We start from the raw sequence: 23,415 nt of genomic DNA, 5'->3' as shown, positions 1-23,415 counted from the left end.
AAATCGGTGTTAATACTATAAAGTTAAACCCGGTCAAACAAGCTCCTACTGTGTGCGATAGACACTCGTGAGCGAAACAGTATGGCGCAAGTTTGATTATTATTTGTATGATTTCTTAATTTTCGCTAATGTATCTTACCACAAAGTAACTCTACAGAAGAAAGTGTCAGCACCTACAGCAATTCATTGATGATTTTGAGAAACTACCTGCATGTCCAGGCAAACATTTTGGTATGTCGTATATATAAGACCCTTAATAGCGATATCGACTCTGCCAGTCAGTTAGCCTAACGCATAAATACAGTCAGATAAAGGCTACATAATTCACTCTCTGTAATACAGTTGCTTGTGACATTGTTTTGATTTTTAACCAAATCCACAATTTACGCATGTGAAAGTTTCGTTCGCTCCAACCATGTAAATAGAAGCGTCCCATGCAATCTTATTCATTGTTGCACTCGGATATCGACTATGACGGAGGTGTAATGGCTGGTGCTTTCTATTACATAATACTCGCGTTGATAAGATGATGATCTAGGTATACAATAGCCATGTTTATTCATTTATTATTCTGGGTGTTTCATGTGTTTCAGGCCGAAGCAACCGATAGAGTTGATGCATACCCGGTAACTTGTTTTCCAGTCCGGCTGAGGCCAGGCGAGGAAATCAAAAGTGAGCTGTTGAACGTCGTGAAAAAAGAGGGTCTACAGGGCGCGTTTGTGATGTCATGTGTTGGGAGTGTGACGAAGGCAGTGCTGAGGATGTCGGACAGTACGACGGTCAGTACTAGATCATTATGTCTCGGGTCATACATGACAGTCACTGTCCACTCTTAAAGTATTTATTGTCGAATTAATTTTAATTTAATAGATTAACCACGAACTATATTGGGGACAAGTTCAGTACAGTTATATTCGGAGTTGTGGCCCTTTGAGAGAGTTTGGATGCGTTAATTCTGTGGATACGACTTGTTGAAACTCAATTATCATTAGGGACTTCAAAGTATTTGATATAATTATCAAAGTTTCCAATTTGTTGTGCGACGTAAAGTGTCATGGCTGCATTGAATTGTGGACCTGTATTCAATGTGTATATCGAGCTATTATTGTCACGTGACAAACAGGATGTACAGTGTAACAATTTTGCCACGTGGTATGGATATATACTCCGAGAGACTTGGCACACAATCTATATATATGTATTTTAGATACTTAAGTCACTGTCTGTAGTCGGTGAGACAAAACTAAATAGGAGGAGTCGTGTAGGCGGTAAGAAAGGTACCTAATTATAACAGGTAAACTCATCTTAACATCTTAAATAAGGACTGGAAAAAATGGGAAAGACTACTGGTCTCTACATAATTATAAACATGTTTAAAGGTTTCATTCTATTTTCGGAATTCTATGAGATACTAGTGTAGCTGGTTCCTCCACATAGCATGGTATCTTATCATGGTAAATGTTAAGATTATTTTCAAGTGAAAAGTATCATAAAAACTTATATTGAATGAATAATTTTCGATTTTCACTGGTAAAAATGTAATAAAATTATTATGACTTGCTTTTCAGTAAGAGTTATTGCCCTTTGGTATAGCTGACTTATCTTATCTTATCAAAGTCCATGGCAATATGATGATCAGATTCACTTATTTCTTAATTAATACATCAAGTCCATTGTCATGTACCCTTCGTTCTCCCTCTTATTCAACAATTCTTTCTCCACACTGACTTTCTTTTTTCTTTTCTTAAATTCTTCTATCTCTCGTTCTTTCTTTTATAAATACAGTACATACCATTTTTTAAAGCTACATTGTGGATCATTTATATATTATCTTCAATATACTGTTGAATTTTAACTAATTATGAAGAATGGAAGGATTGTATGTATGATGTATGGAAAAATTGAATTGTAAATGTATTATGTACTGTTGAAAAATCTTCAAAAATTAAAAAAAATTTAAAAAAAACTAAAATAAAAAACTGAAACAGGTAGTTAAAAACACACAAATACGGACCGTTGGGTTAGGACGTTTAGCTTGTCCCTTGGTTTCGGTCTGCCATAACCATTTGTCATAAATTGATGTCCGGAACTAATTTGGGGCCTCTTCTGCGTCTTTCAGGTGAAGACTTTTGAGGGTCACTTTGAGATCGTGTCACTAGTGGGCACACTGTCTGCAGGCGGGCATCTCCACATCAGCCTCAGTGACGTCGACGGACATGTCTTCGGAGGTCACGTGATGGGCGACTTGGTCGTGTTCACAACGGCGGAGGTGGTAATTGGTAACGCGGGAGGCGTGGTGTTTACCAGAGAGCCGGACTCCCAGACGGGATATAACGAACTTGTCATTAATCCATATACCACCTGACAGCATGATTATAATTTCTGTATTATAAATTTAACAGGTGTCCTCAAGGAAATGATTAAACAGCCTGTGTTCACCAATAAACACACAATGGTCAGAACAGGTGACAATTAACAACATGGATTACTCATATATTAATTACGGTAATATCGAACTTGTAAAGAAAAGAAATATATAAACCTTTGCGTATATTTTAATAATCAAACCTTTTCTGAAATCCAGTAAATCAGGAAATCATCCGTTTGTAACATTGTACACACTCTGGGATGATACTTTGTGAACTTTGTGATTTCTTATTAAATCAACAAGTGGGACCAGTGTTATTGTCACAAAGACCAAATAGTCCAGAGAACGTGCTGATATTTAAGGATGGAAAACATAACACGAAAACAGGAGATCGTGGTCATGAATATTTTAATATGAGATTCGCTGGATGATGAGAGAATGTACTAGTATATATGACCGTCCTTCTCTCGTAGCTCACACACACGATGTCGTTCTTACTGTTAAAACGTTTTGTCGAAAATTCAGAAACATGATAGTAAAAAGCGCCCTAATCTAATCAACGCTTCTGTCCTGGCCGTTGAAGTCCAATTGTGACGCATCTGAAGGCATGGCAATATTAAGTCCATACTTTACACGGTGCGCCTCTCTGATGGCCTCCGACGTGCCGATCTGTGCGCGTGTGCAGCAGGTAGCAGACTCCCGTATGACTGTGCGTACATGGTATACACTCTCCCAAACTCGGGCCGCACGGAAAGGCCTCCCGTCTTATTATTTTTAATGTAAAATCCGTGCTCTACATTTTCTATAATTCAATACACGTGCATTACACACACGTGGTTTTACGGCAGTAATGTGATCAATTATAACCATGATATCGGGTATTAACTCGTAAGCCTGGAATGACAATTTGGATATAGATGTATACATATAATTTCAACTATGACAAATGTAAACTACGCTAGCCTATAAAATCTGTATACTTATAACGCTGTCGGAAACATCTCCAATAATGTGACCAATATCATCACTATAACATATATAGTATCATTAAATATATTTCAACTATTTCCTTCCGCTAAAATAAAGATAAATTTCATTTCATTGCGACATCCATTCAAACAAAGCTATAATTACGGACAGATGGACCAAGAGTAGTGTAGTAGGACGTACAGACAATGGTGTTTATCACATACGGGCACCATCTAGTAATCAACGTCATATACACGTTTATTTTCTAGAATATTGGTGCATGTTGTCTGTCCTCCGAGAGCTGGTATTCACAATGAGTCAATAACGAGTAATGTCCGTTGTCATGTGACCATGTTTATCAGTCGATTTAGTGACTATGTATATTTGTCCGTACACCTCTCCAACACGTTGGACAGAGCTAGATCGTCCTCGTCGTTAGCCTGAATATCTGTGTGGACGCCTTTCAGTTTGTTCTTCAATTCCTTAACACTGGACGAGTAAATCATCTTCTCGTTGATTTTGCACGAATCTGGACTCCTGGTAATCGAAAAGAACAGCTGGATTAGAGACGGGTGACACATATCCCGCATACAGCGAATCAACCGTTGGTTAGACAAAGTGAATAATCATATAGGCAGCCAAGCAAAAGTGGGCAAAGAGACAATGAATAATCGTTTAGTGAAGCGAAATAACAATCGGTTAGTGACCTTGAATAATCCTATAGGCGGCGAAATAACAATGGGATTTAGACTGAATAATCCTATAGGCGGCGAAATAATAATGGGATTTAGACTGAATAATCCTATAGGCGGCGAAATAACAATGGGATTTAGACTGAATAATCCTATAGGCGGCGAAATAACAATGGGATTTAGACTGAATAATCCTACAGGCGGCGAAATAATGGGATTTAGACTGAATAATTCTATAGGCGGCGAAATAACAATGGGTTAGACTAAATTATGCTATAGGCGGCGAAATAACAATGGGTTAGACTAAATTATTCTATAGGCGGCGAAATAACAATGGGTTAGACTAAATTATTCTATAGGCGGCGAAATAACAATGGGTTAGAGACTGAATAATCCTATAGGCGGCGAAACAACAATGGGTTAGACTAAATTATGCTATAGGCGGCGAAATAACAATGGGTTAGACTTAATTATTCTATAGGCGGCGAAACAACAATGGGTTAGCGATAGTTAATGAAACAAGACAAGGCGGCGAACTGCAGTCTAATCATTGACACTGGCTGTTTTAAATAATTGCTTTTGGTGGAATAAATATGAATGAATTCACTAGTGTAACAAATTTCAGTTGATATCAGAAGTGCTATACAAGATAATCCCTACCGCAAGTAAGTTGGACTCATACCAAAGTAAAAATGTCTAGTAACAAGTGATGCAGGAGATCAGGCCCGAAAAACTTTTGATGTAGGTCAAAGAACAAGATGTAGGTCAAAGTGACCTATTTTTGAAACATGACACCCTTGCCCTAAGTATGTAGTTCCAAAGAAAATTAACCCAGGAAATGGAGACGGGACAAACTTTTTCTTTCATGTGGGTCAAACCGACGTTCTTTTGAAATAAGACACACCGACTCACCATGGTGAACCAGTGACCCAATTATAATGATCCAGTGACTAGTAGGACAGGAAATAGTCCCCGACAAACTGTCTAACGGTGAACATGTCTGAGTGACATATATTTTGGTACGTGACACACCCATCTCATCTCGGTGAACCTATGTCCCAAGTATGAAGACGCAGTGGTATGAAGTGTAGGATATATATACATGTACATTGCATAACCCGACAACTTTTTCTTTGATGTAGGTCAAAGATCAAAATTAGGTCAACGTTCACAACATTTGTTTAGGATACAAGACCTTATCTAAGTGTGTCCATGGTCCAAGTAGGAAGTTTAATGACAAAAAGTACTGGAGATTTTTTTTATGTAGGTCAAAGGTCAAATTGAAGGTCAGGGAACACCTCGGTGAACCCGTGCCCCAATTATGAAATTCCAGTGACAAGAATCAAAAGAAATAGAGCCCGGACAAGATAAAAAGAAAAAAATAATATCAAAGTGCGGAGGCACAGACAGACGAATGGCCCCTATGTAAAACTACAGCCCACGTTCATGTAACTATCAAAACGTCTAAAGTTAAATTTTAATTAACAGATATCTGCCAATAAAACACGGCAACGTGAGCGTGTAATTTCGTATACGGTACGGTTGAGTGACACTACAGCGGCAATCACCCAGCTGTACTTACCAATGAAAGAATGCCAATTTTTCTCTAAGTTGGTCGCCTCGTGTGGTAAATTTTACGTCAAACACGCCATATCGACATTGTCCATCAGTTGCTGCATTCAACAATAACTGCTTAAAATCGTCGTAAGTTCTATCTGAAAAAGAAATAAACAAATATTTTTCATTAACCTCAGATAAACTAATGTTACAAACACATGTGTTATTACATACAACTTATTTATTACATACAAAAACACCAATGTTACATACGTGTATGTTATTACATACAGACATACCAATGTTATATACGTGTGTGTGTTATTACATACAGACATACCAATGTTACATACGTGTTATTACATAGACATACCAATGTTATATACGTGTTATTACATACAGACACACCATTGTTACATATGTGTTTCTTACATACAGACATACCAATGTTATATACATAAGTGTTATTACATACAGACATACCAATGTTATATACGTGTGTGTTATTACATACAGACATACCAATGTTATATACATAAGTATTATTACATACAGACATACCAATGTTACATACGTGTGTGTGTTATTACATAGACATACCAATGTTACATACGTGTTATTACATACAGACATACCAATGTTATATACGTGTGTGTTATTACATACAGACATACCAATGTTATATACATAAGTGTTATTACATACAGACATACCAATGTTACATACGTGTGTGTGTTATTACATACAGACATACCAATGTTATATACGTGTGTGTGCTATTACATACAGACATACCAATGTTATATACGTGTGTGTTATTACACACAGACATACCAATGTTATATACGTGTGTGTGTTATTACACACAGACATACCAATGTTACATACGTGTGTGTGTTATTACACACAGACATACCAATGTTATATACGTGTGTGTGTTATTACACACAGACATACCAATGTTATATACGTAAGTGTTATTACACACAGACATACCAATGTTATATACATAAGTGCTATTACACACAGACATACCAATGTTATATACGTAAGTGTTATTACATACAGACATACCAATGTTATATACGTGTTATTACATACAGACATACCAATGTTATATACGTAAGTGTTATTACATACAGACATACCAATGTTACATACGTGTGTGTGCTATTACATACAGACATACCAATGTTACATACGTGTGTGTGCTATTACATACAGACATACCAATGTTACATACGTGTGTGTGTTATTACACACAGACATACCAATGTTATATACATCAGTGCTATTACACACAGACATACCAATGTTACATACGTGTGTGTGTTATTACACACAGACATACCAATGTTATATACATAAGTGCTATTACACACAGACATACCAATGTTACATACGTGTGTGTGTTATTACACACAGACATACCAATGTTATATACATAAGTGCTATTACACACAGACATACCAATGTTATATACGTAAGTGTTATTACATACAGACATACCAATGTTATATACGTGTGTGTTTATTAGAGACTCTCACCTTCAGACTTAGTTTCAACGACGATCCGCTTTTTGTCCTCAGTTATTTTGAATATAACATAGCTCCATTTGTGTCCCAGTTTCATTTCTTCGAATACTTTCAGACATTGGTCATCGACAGCGACTCCAGACGCCTGGAAATATACGTACGAATATCAATGTACCAGGCCTAATGTTCCCCATCAACAGTTTATTATATCAATTGAAAACGCGTGGTTCAGTTTGACTGATTGATTCATCAAAAATCACCAAGTCTTTTTTTCCTCATGTAAAGACACCAATAAACTTCTGTACACAGGGATGGAAATGGTGAAATGTAGGTGGAGGAGATGGTGAAATGTAGGTGGAGGAGATGGTGAAATGTAGGTGGAGGAGATGGTGAAATGTAGGTGGAGGAGATGGTGAAATATGTAGGTGGAGGAGATGATGGGATATGTAGGTGTAGGAGATGATGAAATATGTAAGTGGAGGAGATGATGAGATATGCAGGTGGAGGAGATGGTGAAATATGTAAGTGGAGGAGATGATGAGATATGTAAATGTAGGAGATGATGGGATATGTAAGTGTAGGAGATGATGATGTAGGTGGAGGAGATGGTGAAATATGTAGGTGGAGGAGATGATGGGATATGTAGGTGTAGGAGATGATGGGATATGTAAGTGTAGAAGATGGTGAAATATGTAAGTGGATGAGATGATGGGATATGTAAGTGTAGGAGATGATGAGATATATAAGTAGAGGAGATGGTGAAATATGTAGGTGTAGGAGATGATGAAATATGTAAGTGTAGGAGATGATGGGATATGTAGGTGGAGGAGATGGTGAGATATGTAAGTGTAGGAGATGATGGGATATGTAAGTGTAGGAGATGATGAGATATGTAAGTGTAGGAGATGATGAGATATGTAAGTGTAGGAGATGATGAGATATGTAAGTGGACGAGATCGTGAAATATGTAAGTGTAGGAGATGATGAGATATGTAAGTGTAGGAGATGATGGGATATGTAAGTGTAGGGGATGATGGGATATGTAAGTGTAGGAGATGATGAGATATGTAAGTGTAGGAGATATGTAAGTGTAGGAGATGATGGGATATGTAAGTGTAGGAGATGATGAGATATGTAAGTGTAGGAGATGATGAGATATGTAAGTGTAGGAGATGATGAGATATGTAAGTGGAGGAGATCGTGAAATATGTAAGTGTAGGAGATGATGAGATATGTAAGTGTAGGAGATGATGGGATATGTAAGTGTAGGAGATGATGGGATATGTAAGTGTAGGAGATGATGAGATATGTAAGTGTAGGAGATGATGGGATATGAAGGTGGAGGAGATGATGGGATATGTAAGTGTAGGGGATGATGGGATATGTAGGTGTAGGAGATGGTGAAATATGTAGGTGGAGGAGATGATGGGATATGTAGTTGGAGGAGATGGTGAAATATGTAGGTGGAGGAGATGATGGGATATGTAGGTGGAGGAGATGGTGAAATATGTAAGTGTAGGAGATGATGAGATATGGAAGTGGAGGAGATGGTGAAATATGTAAGTGTAGGAGATGATGAGATATGTAAGTGTAGGAGATGATGGGATATGTAAGTGGAGGAGATGATGAGATATGTAAGTGTAGGAGATGATGAAATATGTAAGTGGAGGAGATGATGGGATATGTAGTTGGAGGAGATGATGAGATATGTAAGTGTAGGAGATGATGGGATATGGAAGTAGAGGAGATGATGAGATATGTAGGTGGAGGAGATGATGGGATATGTAGGTGGAGGAGATGATGGGATATGTAGTTGGAGGAGATGATGAGATATGTAAGTGTAGGAGATGATGGGATATGTAGGTGGAGGAGATGATGGGATATGTAGTTGGAGGAGATGATGAGATATGTAAGTGTAGGAGATGATGAGATATGTAAGTGTAGGAGATGATGGGATATGTAGGTGGAGGAGATGATGGGATATGTAGGTGGAGGAGATGGTGAGATATGTAAGTGTAGGAGATGATGAGATATGTAGGTGGAGGAGATGATGGGATATGTAAGTGTAGGAGATGATGAGATATGTAAGTGTAGGAGATGATGAGATATGTAAGTGTACGAGATGATGAGATATGTAAGTGTAGGAGATGATGAGATATGTAAGTAGAGGAGATGATGAGATATGTAAGTGTAGGAGATGATGGGATATGTGAGGAGTGGAGGAGAGGGTGTTCAAAAATGTGAGTGGAATTCGTAGTTTGTTTAAGCAATCTAGTCTTCTTGACTTCTACTTTACGAACGGTCGATGTTCCGAAAGTGCTTTAGAAAGTGTAAGACACGCCTGATAACTATTTTGTACAAGAATGCGAAAACGCGACGGCGATAGTGCGAAATTAATTGCGCGTTTTCGCATTGTTGCCGTCGTGTTTTCGCATTCTCGCTCTTTCGCATTCTCGTGTTTTCGCTCCCTCGCCGTCGTGTTTTCGCATATCACATTTTTTTTGCCTTAGGTCGAAAGAGCGAGAATGCGATATTTGATATTTGGCCCTAACGAGCCACAATATATTATCAATTTTTGGGACAAGATTCTTTCTTATACGTGCATGGCAAGCCCCAGGGCTGTAGGTAATAGAAATACAGAATTTAACCAAACGGCATTAACCCGTTGTGGAGAATGATTATTTTTCTTCACATATCCTAACAATATTGTTGTTATTACAAGGTTTACACGGGACTACCCAGTATTTCGACGGCTTATAATATCGTACAAACAATAATTTATTTCCGTGATGCCAGTCGTGACGACGTCATAACACACTTTCAACAGGTATGCAAGTCGTGACGTCATTACACACTTCTATCAGTAGTGCGATTTGTGACGTCATTACACACTTCCAGCAGGTATGCAAGTCGTGACGTCATTATACCCTTCTATCAGTAGTGCGATTTGTGACGTCATTACACACTTCTATCAGTAGTGCGATTTGTGACGTCATTACACTTTCAGGTGTGCGAGTCGTGACGTCATTACACATCCCCAGCAGTCATGTTAGTCATGACGTCATTACACATACCCAGCAGTAATGTTAGTCGTGACTTCATTACGCGTCCCCAGCAGTCATGTTAGTCGTGACGTCATTACACATACCCAGCAGTTATGTTAGTCGTGACGTTATTACACACTTCTAGGAGGTGTACGAGTCGTGATGTCATTACACAACCCTAGTAGTCATGTTAGTCGTGACGTCATTACACATCCCCAGCAGTCATGTTAGTCATGACGTCATTACACATACCCAGCAGTCATGTTAGTCGTGACGTCATAACACAACCCTAGCAGTCATGTTAGTCGTGACGTCATTACACATCCCCAGCAGTCATGTTAGTCATGACGTCATTACACATCCCAAGCAGTCATGTTAGTCGTGACGTCATTACACATCCCAAGCAGTCATGTTAGTCGTGACGTCATTACAAATACCCAGCAGTCATGTTAGTCGTGACGTCATTACACATACCCTAGCAGTCATGTTAGTCGTGACGTCATTACACATACCCTAGCAGTCATGTTAGTCGTGACGTCATTACACATTCCAAGCAGTCATGTTAGTCGTGACGTCATTACACATACCCAGCAGTCATGTTAGTCGTGATGTCATTACACATACCCTAGCAGTCATGTTAGTCGTGACGTCATTACATATCCCAAGCAGTCATGTTAGTCGTGACGTCATTACACATCGCCAGCAGTCATGTTAGTCGTGACGTCATTACACATAAACAGCAGTTATGTTAGTCGTGACGGCATTACATATCCCAAGCAGTCATGTTAGTCGTGACGTCATTACATATCCCAAGCAGTCATGTTAGTCGTGACGTCATTACACATACCCAACAGTCATGTTAGTCGTGACGTCATTACATATCCCAAGCAGTCATATTAGTCGTGACGTCATTACACATCCCCAGCAGTCATGTTAGTCGTTACGTCATTACAAATACCCAGCAGTCATGTTAGTCGTGACGTCATTACACATACCCTAGCAGTCATGTTAGTCGTGACGTCATTACACATCCCAAGCAGTCATGTTAGTCGTGACGTCATAACACATCCCAAGCAGTCATGTTAGTCTTGACGTCATTACACATCCCAAGCAGTCATGTTAGTCGTGACGTCATTACACATACCCAGCAGTCATGTTAGTCGTGACGTCATTACACATACCCAGCAGTCATGTTAGTCGTGACGTCATTACACATACCCAGCAGTCATGTTAGTCGTGACGGTATACACTTTCAGCATAGTGTGCGTCTTGATGTTGTTAATACTCCCAGCAGTAGTGCTAACGTATGAAGACGGACACCAAGTGATAAAATACATTCTAGATCACATGCTCGTAATCATTTCAGTTTTTGGAGCTGACAATAAAAACATGGCTTATTGCCCAATGTTTGCAGTCTGTTAACTTTTTCTTGGCCGGTGTGCCCGATTTTAAGGAAGGTGGAGGAGGGTGTACTCGAGTTAAGGATTTAACCGCGTCATATGTGCTATATCGGTCCGCTCACATCAGTCGCTGTCTGGACCTCTGTTTACTTCAGACAAACCGTACTGACAGCTAGCATCATATTGCTTTTATTATTTGCCTGGTAAATAGTAGTCTATATCTGAATTCCCCGTATGTAAGTATCTACGAGGCTGATACCTTTGATAATGTGGCCATTTTATCCCATAAATCACTGATCCAGGTATCACCGATGATATATTCGCCTGTGTCTACAGATCCAGGTATCACCGATGATATATTCGCCTGTGTCTACAGATCCAGGTATCACCGATGATATATTCGCCTGTGTCTACAGATCCAGGTATCACCGATGATATATTCGCCACAGGCGCTTGCATAGAAAATTAGAAAAAAAATAAAAAAAATAAATGATACCAGTGGTATGTGTACTGTGTAATACAGAAGGCCGGAAACTCCGTCACGAGCGAAACGGCACCCCATCTCACTTCAATCGACTAAAAAACACATTTATTCAAACTGACACGGTGCACACTATATGCCACCGTCATCAGGAAACATTCATCTTTAAACCTACCGTGTCACTCAATACGAATTGTTACATCCAAAACACAATAATCCGTGAAAACATCGCCGAATTCCTCGCTCAGAACGCCATTTCTCAAACGGCTCCCTGAGCCTGTCCAGATTCTTCATTTACATACGGGGTTCAAAGGTCATGCGATTATATAATCGACTGTCACCAGGTGCACTTTTTGGGGTCATCTCGGCATACTTTATTTTACAGGTGCATGCACAGGACGTCGTTTGCGATATCACGGGCTAATAAGATAAAATGTTTTAATGCCATGCAGTGATGAGATCGTCCTTTCCTTTTCTTCAACTGCATCATTTCGGTAGTTGTTGAACTTCGTTTTGAAAACGAAAGATTGCATGTAATGGTGCTCAGTAACTTGTTCAGGACAGGGCCGGGGCATTATACTTATACCATGAACTACAAAGTGTAGCGGTATCAGTTGAACTTTTTCGAAGTTAAAATTTGGATGGGGTAATAGCTGATAGTTGTTTGATATTTTGTTTTTTATTGAACTTGCCATCTATTTAGGGTTATGCTATCTTCAATTAAAAAAATGGACCACTACATGACTAGTTAAAAATATATAGACCACACACAATACATGTATCGGTAAGAATAAGAGGTTATTCTGGGTATTCTGGCGTTATAACTATTAACTAACTGTAAATAACTATTTCTACCCCTCAACTATTCTATTTTCTTTCTCATTTAAATCCAGTTTGTTGCTTTATTCTGTGGACACTTCAGCCAGCTTGATCATTATCAGAGTAACGTTGGATGTTTACACCTGACTCAATTAATCAGATGATTCATCAATAACTTAAATATTATATATGCGATGTAAAGTGGAATTACATAGATAATCAGTATTACGAAGAATACTTTACAATGCGTTAAACTCTTTGACATTGTCACTGGCGGATTTAAAGCCCCACCACCCCACCCCATCCCCTAAAATTGTCAAAGTAAGGGTATCTCAAAAAGCGAATTCCCGTATCAATCAGCGAAAAGGAAGTATAAAATCATTAAAAAATATCTCTCATATACTTGTTTTTATAAATATATCGTGAAATACACTAGAATGCAGGGTTTTGCATTTACCTGGTAAATTTTTTTAAGGGGAGTACCCCCGGATACCCCCTCCCCTCCCCCTATAATTTCGCACGCCCCCTAATTGAAACTCCTGTTTCCGCCCCTGATTGTTGACACTAAGCGGCCAAATGTTATCAAGTTTATTAAAATCGAAATCAAGTAAGTAAGTAATACTGTTTCGAAAATTTGAATAAAAAGAGGTTTATAATAAAATGAAACTCCTCAATATTTCGATAATCATACAGTGATAGATCTATAGATAAGTCCCTAGTCTTGTACATGTATGTACTCATGAAATTTTGATTGAACTCGAAGAATTTCTGGCAAACAGTAAATCTAACATTGTGGGAAATGAAAATAAATTGATGATGGATCATCGATCACAACGTACACATCGTTTGGCAGGTCTGAAGTATGATCTTCGTATTTGACGACAACATGATATTTGTAAAACGTGTAGAAAGAAATGAACAAGTCTGAGGTAAGTAATGTTGGTACACATATACGTTCCGGTAACCTGATGACAGTCTTATTCGTGATTCACTTTTCTTTTTGTTCGTCCAGATTTCAGTAAACTAACAAAAGTAAATCTATAAATAAGCATTTTGTTTTACCTTTGTGACAAACGTATGCGAATCCATTCCCCATTTATATATATATATATTTTTTTAATTTTCAAGTATAAAATGTCAAGGCCTACTACGTAAATGTGATTGCAGAATAGGCATTCTTGACTTCGTTTGCTTTTCCTGTGTACTGTCATATACGGTGCATGGTACTCTCACGTTCAAAATGATAAATAATTTATGATTATAAATCATCATTCATTGACAAAACTCTTCAAATAATCGTAAATTAGACAAAACTCTTCAGCGAGCCGAAGCGTTTTCCGGACAAAATGCATGCGGAGATGACCCCCAAAAGTGCACCTGGCGGCAGCCGATTATACAATCACATGACCTTTCAACTTTGTATGTAAATGAAGAATCTGGACAGGCTGAGGGAGCCGTTTGAAAAATGGCGTTCAGAGCGAGGAATTCGGCGATGTTTTCACGGATTATTGTGTTTTGGATGTAACAATTCGTATTGAGTGGCACAGTAGGTTAAAGATGAATGTTTTCTGATGACGGTCGCATATAGTGTGCGCCGTGTCAGTTTGAATAAATGTGTTTTTTAGTCGATTGAAGTGTAGTGGTCTGCCGTTTCGCTGGTGGCGGAGTTTCCGGCCTTGAGCTTAACAGATTACACATACCACTGTCAAATAAAAAAAAATATGAAAATCACATATTCTATGCAAGCGCCTGTGATATTCGCCTGTGTCTACAGATCCAGGTATCACCGATGATATATTCGCCTGTGTCTACAGATCCAGGTATCACCGATGATATATTCGCCTGTGTCTACAGATCCAGGTATCACCGATGATATATTCGCCTGTGTCTACAGACTAACATTAAGTATTATGTGATACACACTCAGCTATTATACATGGTACTATTTCTAAGCATGCATTTTTGTAATGAACTCTTTGCCTGATTAAAAGTAACGTGGATACAACTAATACAATGGCAGTAACCCCTTGTGATGACCTTACGGACCATCGTACTCGATACCCCAAACTCTTCAGACATGATACAATTTGTATAGATGTATTGGTGGAATCACAAGTTACTTGACCTTAGACCGAATACCATGGGTTTCTTTAAAGACACAAGATGATCACCGACTGCATACATTATTTAGACGAGATATTTTTGTGAAATTAAGAACATATACGGATTACCCGGAAAAAATTTTGGTGAAGGGAGAGAGATATATGACCTTGATATTTGTTGGAGGGAGAGAGTGATAAGACCTTGATATTGGGTGAAGGGAGAGAGTGATATGACCTTGTTATTTGGTGAAGAGAGAGAGTGATAAGACCTTGATATTTGGTGAAGGGAGAGAGTGATATGACCTTGATATTTGGTGAAGAGAGAGGCTGTGTAATGAACTTGAAATTTGCTGAAGGGAGAGAGTGATATGACCTTGATATTTTGGTGAAGGGAGAGGGTGTTATGATCTTGATATTTAGTGAAGGGAGATAATTCTATGACCTGATATTTGGTGTAGAGAAATGCTGTGATATGACCTTGATAGTTGGTGAAGAGAGGCTTTGATATGACCTTGAAATTTGGTGAAGGGACAGTGATATAACCTTGCTATTTGGTGAAAGGAGAGGGTGATATGACCTTGATATTTGGTGAAGGGAGAGGGTGGTATGACCTTGATATTAGGTGGAGAGGCTGTGGTATGAACTTGAAATTTGGTGAAGAGAGAGAGAGTGATATGACCTTGCTATTCAGTGAAGGGAGAGGGTGCTATGACCTTGATATTTGGTGAAAGAAGAGGTGCTATGACCTTGATATTAGGTAAAGAGAGAGGCTGTGATATGACCTTGCTATTTGGTGAAGGGAGAGGGTGGTATGACTTTGATATTTGGTGAAGGGAGAGGGTGGTTTGATCTTGATATTTAGTGAATGGAGAGGGTGGTATGACCTTGATATTTGGTGGAAAGAGGTTGTGATATGACCTTGAAATTTGGTGAAGGGAGAAGGTGCTATGATATTGATATTAGGTAAAGAGAGAGGCTGTGATATGACATTGATATATACTTGATAATAGATGAAGGGAGTGTTTGTTATATGACCTTGGTGTTTGGTGAAGGGAGAAGGTGCGAAATGACCTTGATATTTGGACATGAGAGAAAGTGTTATATGGCATTGATATTTGGTGATGGGAGAGTGTGATTCATGACAATGATACTTGGTGTATATAAAATTTGATATTACCTTGATATTTGGTAAGGGAGAATAAGAAAGTGTAAAATGACCTTGATATTTTACTAGTGTTATGCTATGAACCAGTTTCGTATTTTTTAACAAATAGTAGCATGAAGTCAAATGTTATAAGTAAGTCAATTGAAAAAAAAATTGGGCATATTGGAAAATATCATGCTATTCAAATGTATAAGACGAGAGACTTCCGGGAAAAAACGTCATATCCGGTACCGCTTGTATTCTTATTAAGGATATTCGCCTGGTTACCCGATTATTCCAATACACAGAAAGATTGAGAGTTGTTAAAATTGTTTTGACACATGTTTGATAGATCACTTAAGCTCATCAGCTGGAACAGCTGGTAGTATTCAGCTTCACCAGACCAGCAGCCATCACACAACCGCCGCTGAAGTCTAAACACACGGTAACAACGTTCTACCTCTTCCAACATACAATACCCACTGACCGCCCTACAACATACAATACCCACTGACCGCCCTACAACGTACACACGGGTGTCTTTAAGGTTTTATAGTTGGAGTTGAGGGTGAATATCTTATTTAATCGCAGACCTCCAAAATAATTCGTTTCCTGATATAAGCTAAACCTTTAATAATTTGTCCCTGGATACTAAACCCTGGTTTGAACACGCTGACGGAGACGAGGCGTAGACGTCGATTCCGTGACATACCTTTCTGATTCCGTGACATACCTCTCTGACTCCGTGACATACCTTTCTGACTCCGTGACATACCTTTCTGATTCCGTGACATACCTTTCTGATTCCGTGACATACCTTTCCGATTCCGTGACATACCTTTCTGATTCCGTGACATACCTTTCTGATTCCGTGACATGCCTTTCCTATACTAATGTCTATTCGATATGAGGAAGCATGCGAGATCAGAGACAAAACAACAACAACCGAGACTGTTGTAGGAGGCATTTAAGGCAACGGCACTTCACACGTGACATTTTTTCTGGAATAGGACAACGCAAGCCATGGTTAGAAATGGCATTATCCAGGGTAAGGAAACACCAAGGGGACGCTGACTTACGGGTGCCCCGCTTGTGTAGCGTCGTCCCTGCCATGTTAGAAACGCCATGAGAAATCCTCTTCCAGCCAACTTGTTTACCCAGTGGTACGTTACGATGCCTCAAGGAGAAGTGCTCGTACGAAATGCACATGCATTCCGTCGTATATTACGTGTATAAGTGTAGTTACCTCCGCTTAGCCCGAGTCTGTTTATTAAAACCACATTTCTATCTGTGTGTATATATCGACTGAGGAATGATGGAAGATCTTCCTTATTCAAGTCCTGCTCGCATACTTTTGCGTTCCTATGACCAGAAATGTTTCGTCATCACCGGAGTCACAAGACATACCCCGTAGTAGTGTATCACGTAACTATGAGTCTGTGTTTCGATAGGTGCGGCATACAAGTCTTTGTTATGACTCTGGGATTATCATGATGAGAGCGTACTAGTTGGCTTGTCTGTGTTATAATTATCGTGTAACTGTGATGAATGCGGGATAATTAAATTCCAGTGTAATTTCGGTGATTGAGGACATCTTATTTATTGTCCGACAGAAGACATGTGTAACTAGGTATGTCTATCGCAAGACATGTATTATTAGTAGTGTCTGTCAGAAGACACATGTAACTAGTCAGGTCTGTCAGAAGACACATATAACCAGTCGTGTCTGTCAGAAGACACATATAACAAGTAGTGTCTGTCAGAAGACACATATAACTAGTCGTGTCTGTCAGAAGACACATATAACAAGTAGTGTCTGTCAGAAGACACATGTAACTAGTCGTGTCAGTCAGAAGACACATGTAACTAGTCGTGTCTGTCAGAAGACACATAACTAGTCGTGTCTATCAGAAGACACATATAACTAGTCGTGTCTGTTAGAAGACTCGTGCAACCAAGTCGTGTCTATCAGAAGACACATACACGTATAACTAGTCGTGTCTATCAGAAGACACATATAACTAGTCGTGTCTGTCAGAAGACACGTGTAATTAGTCGTGTCTGTCAGAAGACACGTGTAACTAGTCGTGTCTGTCAGAAGACACATATAACAAGTAGTGTCTGTCAGAAGACACATATAACAAGTCGTGTCTGTCAGAGGACTCGTGCAACCAAGTCGTGTCTATCAGAAGACACATTCATGTATAACTAGTCGTGTCTATCAGAAGACACATATAACTAGTCGTGTCTGTCAGAAGACACGTGTAATTAGTCGTGTCTGTCAGAAGACACGTGTAACTAGTCGTGTCTGTCAGAAGACACATATAACAAGTAGTGTCTGTCAGAAGACACATATAACAAGTAGTGTCTGTCAGAAGACACATAACTAGTCGTGTCTGTCAGAAGACACATATAACTAGTCGTGTCCGTCAGAAGACACATATAACTAGTCAGGTCTGTCAGAAGACACGTGTAACCAATTGTGTCTGTCAGAAGACACATATAACAAGTAGTGTCTGTCAGAAGACACATATAACTAGTCGTGTCCGTCAGAAGACACATATAAAAAGTCGTGTCTGTCAGAAGACACATATAACAAGTAGTGTCTGTCAGAAGACATATAACTAGTCGTGTCTGTCAGAAGACACATATAACAAGTAGTGTCTGTCAGAAGACACATATTACTAGTAGTGTATGTCAGAAGACACATATAACAAGTAGTGTCTGTCAGAAGACACATGTAACTAGTCGTGTCTGTCAGAAGACACGTGCAATTAGTCGGATCTGTCAGAAGACACATATAATAAGTAGTGTCTGTCAGAAGACACATATAACTAGTCGTGTCTGTCAGAAGACACATATAACAAGTAGTGTCTGTCAGAAGACATATAACTAGTCGTGTCTGTCAGAAGACACATATAACTAGTCGTGTCTGTCAGAAGACACATATAACAAGTAGTGTCTGTTAGAAGACACATTTAACTAGTCGTGTCCGTCAGAAGACACATATAACTAGTCAGGTCTGTCAGAAGACACGTGTAACCAATTGTGTCTGTCAGAAGACACATATAACAAGTAGTGTCTGTCAGAAGACACATATAACCAGTCGTGTCTGTCAGAAGACACATATAACTAATCGTGTCTGTCAGAAGACACATATAACTAGTCGTGTCTGTCAGAAGACACATATAACAAGTAGTGTCTGTCAGAAGACACATATAACTAGTAGTGTCTGTCAGAAGATACATATAACAAGTAGTGTCTGTTAGAAGACACATATAACTAGTCGTTTCCGTCAGAAGACATATAATTAGTCAGGTCTGTCAGCAGACACGTGTAACCAATTGTGTCTGTCAGAAGACACGTGTAACTAGTCGTGTCTGTCAGAAGACACATATAACAAGTAGTGTCTGTCAGAAGACACATATAACAAGTAGTGTCTGTCAGAAGACACATAACTAGTCGTGTCTGTCAGAAGACACGTGTAATTAGTCGTGTCTGTCAGAAGACACGTGTAACTAGTCGTGTCTGTCAGAAGACACATATAACAAGTAGTGTCTGTCAGAAGACACATAAAACAAGTAGTGTCTGTCAGAAGGCACATAACTAGTCGTGTCTGTCAGAAGACACATATAACTAGTCGTGTCCGTCAGAAGACACATATAACTAGTCAGGTCTGTCAGAAGACACGTGTAACCAATTGTGTCTGTCAGAAGACACATATAACAAGTAGTGTCTGTCAGAAGACATATAACTAGTCGTGTCCGTCAGAAGACACATATAAAAGTCGTGTCTGTCAGAAGACACATATAACAAGTAGTGTCTGTCAGAAGACATATAACTAGTCGTGTCTGTCAGAAGACACATATAACAAGTAGTGTCTGTCAGAAGACACATGTAACTAGTCGTGTCTGTCAGAAGACACATGCAATTAGTCGGATCTGTCAGAAGACACATATAACTAGTCGTGTCTGTCAGAAGACACATATAACTAGTCGTGTCTGTCAGAAGACACATATAACAAGTAGTGTCTGTCAGAAGACATATAACTAGTCGTGTCTGTCAGAAGACACATATAACTAGTCGTGTCTGTCAGAAGACACATATAACAAGTAGTGTCTGTTAGAAGACACATTTAACTAGTCGTGTCCGTCAGAAGACACATATAACTAATCGTGTCTGTCAGAAGACACATATAACTAGTCGTGTCTGTCAGAAGACACATATAACAAGTAGTGTCTGTCAGAAGACACATATAACTAGTAGTGTCTGTCAGAAGACACATATAACTAGTCGTGTCTGTCAGAAGACACATATAACTAGTCGTTTCCGTCAGAAGACATATAATTAGTCAGGTCTGTCAGCAGACACGTGTAACCAATTGTGTCTGTCAGAAGACACATATAACTAGTCGTGTCTGTCAGAAGACACATATAACTAGTCGTGTCTGTCAGAGGGCACATATAACAAGTAGTGTCTGTCAGAAGACACATGTAAAAAGTGTTTGTCAGAAAACACGCACAACTAGTCGTGTCTATTACCAGACAATTGTAAATACTCTTGTCTGTCAGAAAACACATATAACTAGTCGTGTCTGTCAGAAGACACATATAACTAGTCGTGTTTGTCAGAAGACACGTGCAATGAGTCGTGTGTCTTCAAACAATTACAATCACTCGTGTCTGTCAGAAGACACGTGTATCTAGTAATACGGGCTTCGCCTCCTGTCCATAAGGGTATTCAATCCCTAATTAGTACAAATCTTAATATCATTGGTCCAATAACTTATCAAACGTTAAGTGATATGAGGGTCATGATTCGATTGAACGATTCCAAGACACTTGTCCTTAGTCTATCGGCAAACGAGAAATGGATATCAGTAGAGATTTCCTTGCAGACAACGAATGTATCTCGTCCGATAGACAATCCTACGTACAGTAAGTACTCCTCATTCTCTGATATTCCCAGATACGACACGAACAGGTATCAAAGACAGACTGCCAAACAGTCCTCGTGCGAGTGGTATATTAATTCCGGTGCGTACGCTCACGTGCGTTCACGCGTCGCCGAAGGAGTCGGTACACGTGCCAACAAAGGGTGTAGATACTGGGGAGGGGCTATGTAGTAGCTACAATGTACACAGCAGGGACTACGGAAGGTGAACGCTATCTTTTAGTAGCACAGAGTGAGATCAGGTAGCTAGGTTCCGTTATAAAACGTCCTGGCTATCCTGATACGAAGTATGGCGACATAGAAATTGGCTGCCTGGCGTTAATACAGGAAATTGACTTCAACTATTTATTACAATATTAATATATTATTTACAATAGCACAATCCTACTTAAGATTTAACATATCTCCTTCGTTACGACATTTCTCTTGCCAAACAGTTACCATGACGACAACCAGAACTGATCATGATATAGAGTATTCCATGACCCGGAAGCAATATGTAAAACTATACAGCCAGATGGCACGCGCCACCAATTACACGTACACGTGGAGACCCTCCACTGAGGGGTCATTGTTACCCTTACATAGCTGGTGTGACGTCACACGGGTGACTACGGCAGTCGTCTTGCTGTGGAGTTTGATGTGAAGTGAAACTGTCTATTAATTCATCGGCGTGTAACTAACACATTCCAATAGCCCAATGAGTAATACGTCCTCGTTCAGTAGGACAATTGTTACCACTATTACCTATAAAGTGTGGCGGGATATGAGGGTAACGCTGCAAGTCTCCGTCCTGTGTTGGCCTATAGCACATGCTATAGAAACAGCCAGAACACATACCGAACATTCCAGTAGCATCAAGCTTGCGCGTCTACTCTTACACATAATATATATACAACATAACTGTTAACCTTACAGAAAAACCTTCACCACTAGATACACTAAGGCGGCATTGAAAATATTGAAATATTTCAACAAAAAAAAGGTAATACAACTGTGGAGAAAGCGATACTTAGTGAAAAATAGCACTTTCTCCGTCGTTGATAATGATGCGAAAGAAATGAAAACCGATTCCAGTCTATAACAAGCTAGCCCCGGGCTGTGTATTATAGAAAGTAACATAGTACCAGGGTTGTATAATACATTGTATATAATATAAAAACAGACAAATTGTGTAATAGACATTTTTTCAGCTGAATAGCCATTACTGTCATCAGAAATAACTGATGTAAACTGGTTTTCGGTAACTCTCTTGACAGAATTCGTCATCAAACTCTGTAAACTGTGTGACACATGTTCTAATCTATACTTACAAGTGATCAAATGATGTTATTATATATAAATGTGGACTTACCATAACGAAGGGGTACAGAGGTCCGCAAACACTGACGCGAAACTATCAATGGAAACGCTCTCTCGTGTGCTTTCCTTACCGGGTTACTATAAATAGCAGAGGTGCTAGAGAGACATACTAAACCGCTCCCTCGCTGATCCCGGGGGAGTGACGCAGCACCTAGCCGAACATCGCGAGGAGACAGTCGTTTGTGACAAGTTGTCCAACGACCACTTCCATCACTTCTTAAAGTTTTCAAAGGTCACCATATTTGGTCAGGAGGGGGCAGACTTCGTCGATGGCATAGTGTAAATAAAAAACTAGATATGTCTTCAGTATGACTTGAAACAAGGCACAGCTGTCAACGTTTCAAACCTTAGTTTCCATTATGGACTGGCCTTAATAATAGATACGTATCAAAGCTTCGATGAACGTTGTTTGGCTATATTGTAAGCAGGCTTGCTATAAATCTCACTTTTCACTACTCAGGCAATGTTTGATTATCTAACAATTTGAGAACAAGTAATTACAATTCTTCAACTTAATAAACACATCTTGGAACCATAATGTTAATGTCTACCAAATTTCAAAGAAATCGGTCGAAAACTGGAGACATCCGTACAAGATTCGTGTACAATGTACTTGAAATAAACAAAGGACAACTTTTACAAAAACAGTCGAATCAAAATTCCCATCAAAACTCCATGTCGTGATTATAATGTATACCAAGTTTGTAAGCTTTAACTTAAACAATTGCGAAACCAGTTACATCAACTTATATCAATCACGATTGTCGGCCCGGATGGAAGCGCGCGATGGGTCTTACTGTGGGAGGAAACCGGAGTACTCGGGGAAAACCCACGTGGTCGGCCAGGCGACCCTGTACCTTTTCACGTCCAATCGGGGAGGCCTAGGTGAAAGGCAAGTGTGTTACCGCTGTGCCACCCGACCATCCGAGTTTCAAAGCGATCAATCGAAAAAAGTATATCCCTGGACAAAAATTAAATAGTGAAATACA

At 39.3% G+C, this 23,415-nt stretch overlaps 2 protein-coding genes across 4 annotated transcripts; one reads left to right on the top strand and one right to left on the bottom strand.

Moving 5' to 3' along the window:
* The first annotated feature begins 428 nt into the window (after positions 1 to 428).
* Positions 429 to 2,676, top strand: LOC117323942 (bifunctional protein GlmU-like). 2 transcript variants are annotated; one of them, XM_033879482.1, is made up of 3 exons: positions 429 to 480; positions 594 to 779; positions 2,120 to 2,676. In XM_033879482.1, the coding sequence occupies exons 1-3, from the start codon at positions 472 to 474 to the stop codon at positions 2,363 to 2,365; spliced, it is 441 nt and encodes a 146-aa protein (XP_033735373.1). In that variant the 5' UTR covers positions 429 to 471; the 3' UTR covers positions 2,366 to 2,676. The 2 variants fall into 2 exon arrangements, with proteins under 2 accessions (XP_033735373.1, XP_033735371.1); XM_033879480.1 differs by lacking the exon at positions 429 to 480 and having other exon boundaries at positions 500 to 779.
* An 83-nt stretch (positions 2,677 to 2,759) lies between these two features.
* On the bottom strand, positions 2,760 to 22,702 carry LOC117323941 (cofilin-like). Of its 2 annotated transcripts, none has more exons than XM_033879479.1 (4): positions 22,419 to 22,702; positions 7,134 to 7,266; positions 5,612 to 5,744; positions 2,760 to 3,874 (listed from the first exon to the last, which is right to left on the bottom strand). In XM_033879479.1, the coding sequence occupies exons 1-4, from the start codon at positions 22,419 to 22,421 to the stop codon at positions 3,712 to 3,714; spliced, it is 432 nt and encodes a 143-aa protein (XP_033735370.1). In that variant the 5' UTR covers positions 22,422 to 22,702; the 3' UTR covers positions 2,760 to 3,711. The 2 variants fall into 2 exon arrangements, with proteins under 2 accessions (XP_033735370.1, XP_033735369.1); XM_033879478.1 differs by lacking the exon at positions 22,419 to 22,702 and adding an exon at positions 17,191 to 17,368.
* Positions 22,703 to 23,415: the final 713 nt, after the last annotated feature.

Source organism: Pecten maximus, chromosome 3, assembly GCF_902652985.1.
Source record: "Pecten maximus chromosome 3, xPecMax1.1, whole genome shotgun sequence".
NCBI classification, from domain to species: Eukaryota; Metazoa; Mollusca; class Bivalvia; order Pectinida; family Pectinidae; genus Pecten; species Pecten maximus.
This window is presented reverse-complemented; position numbering and strand designations above follow the sequence as displayed.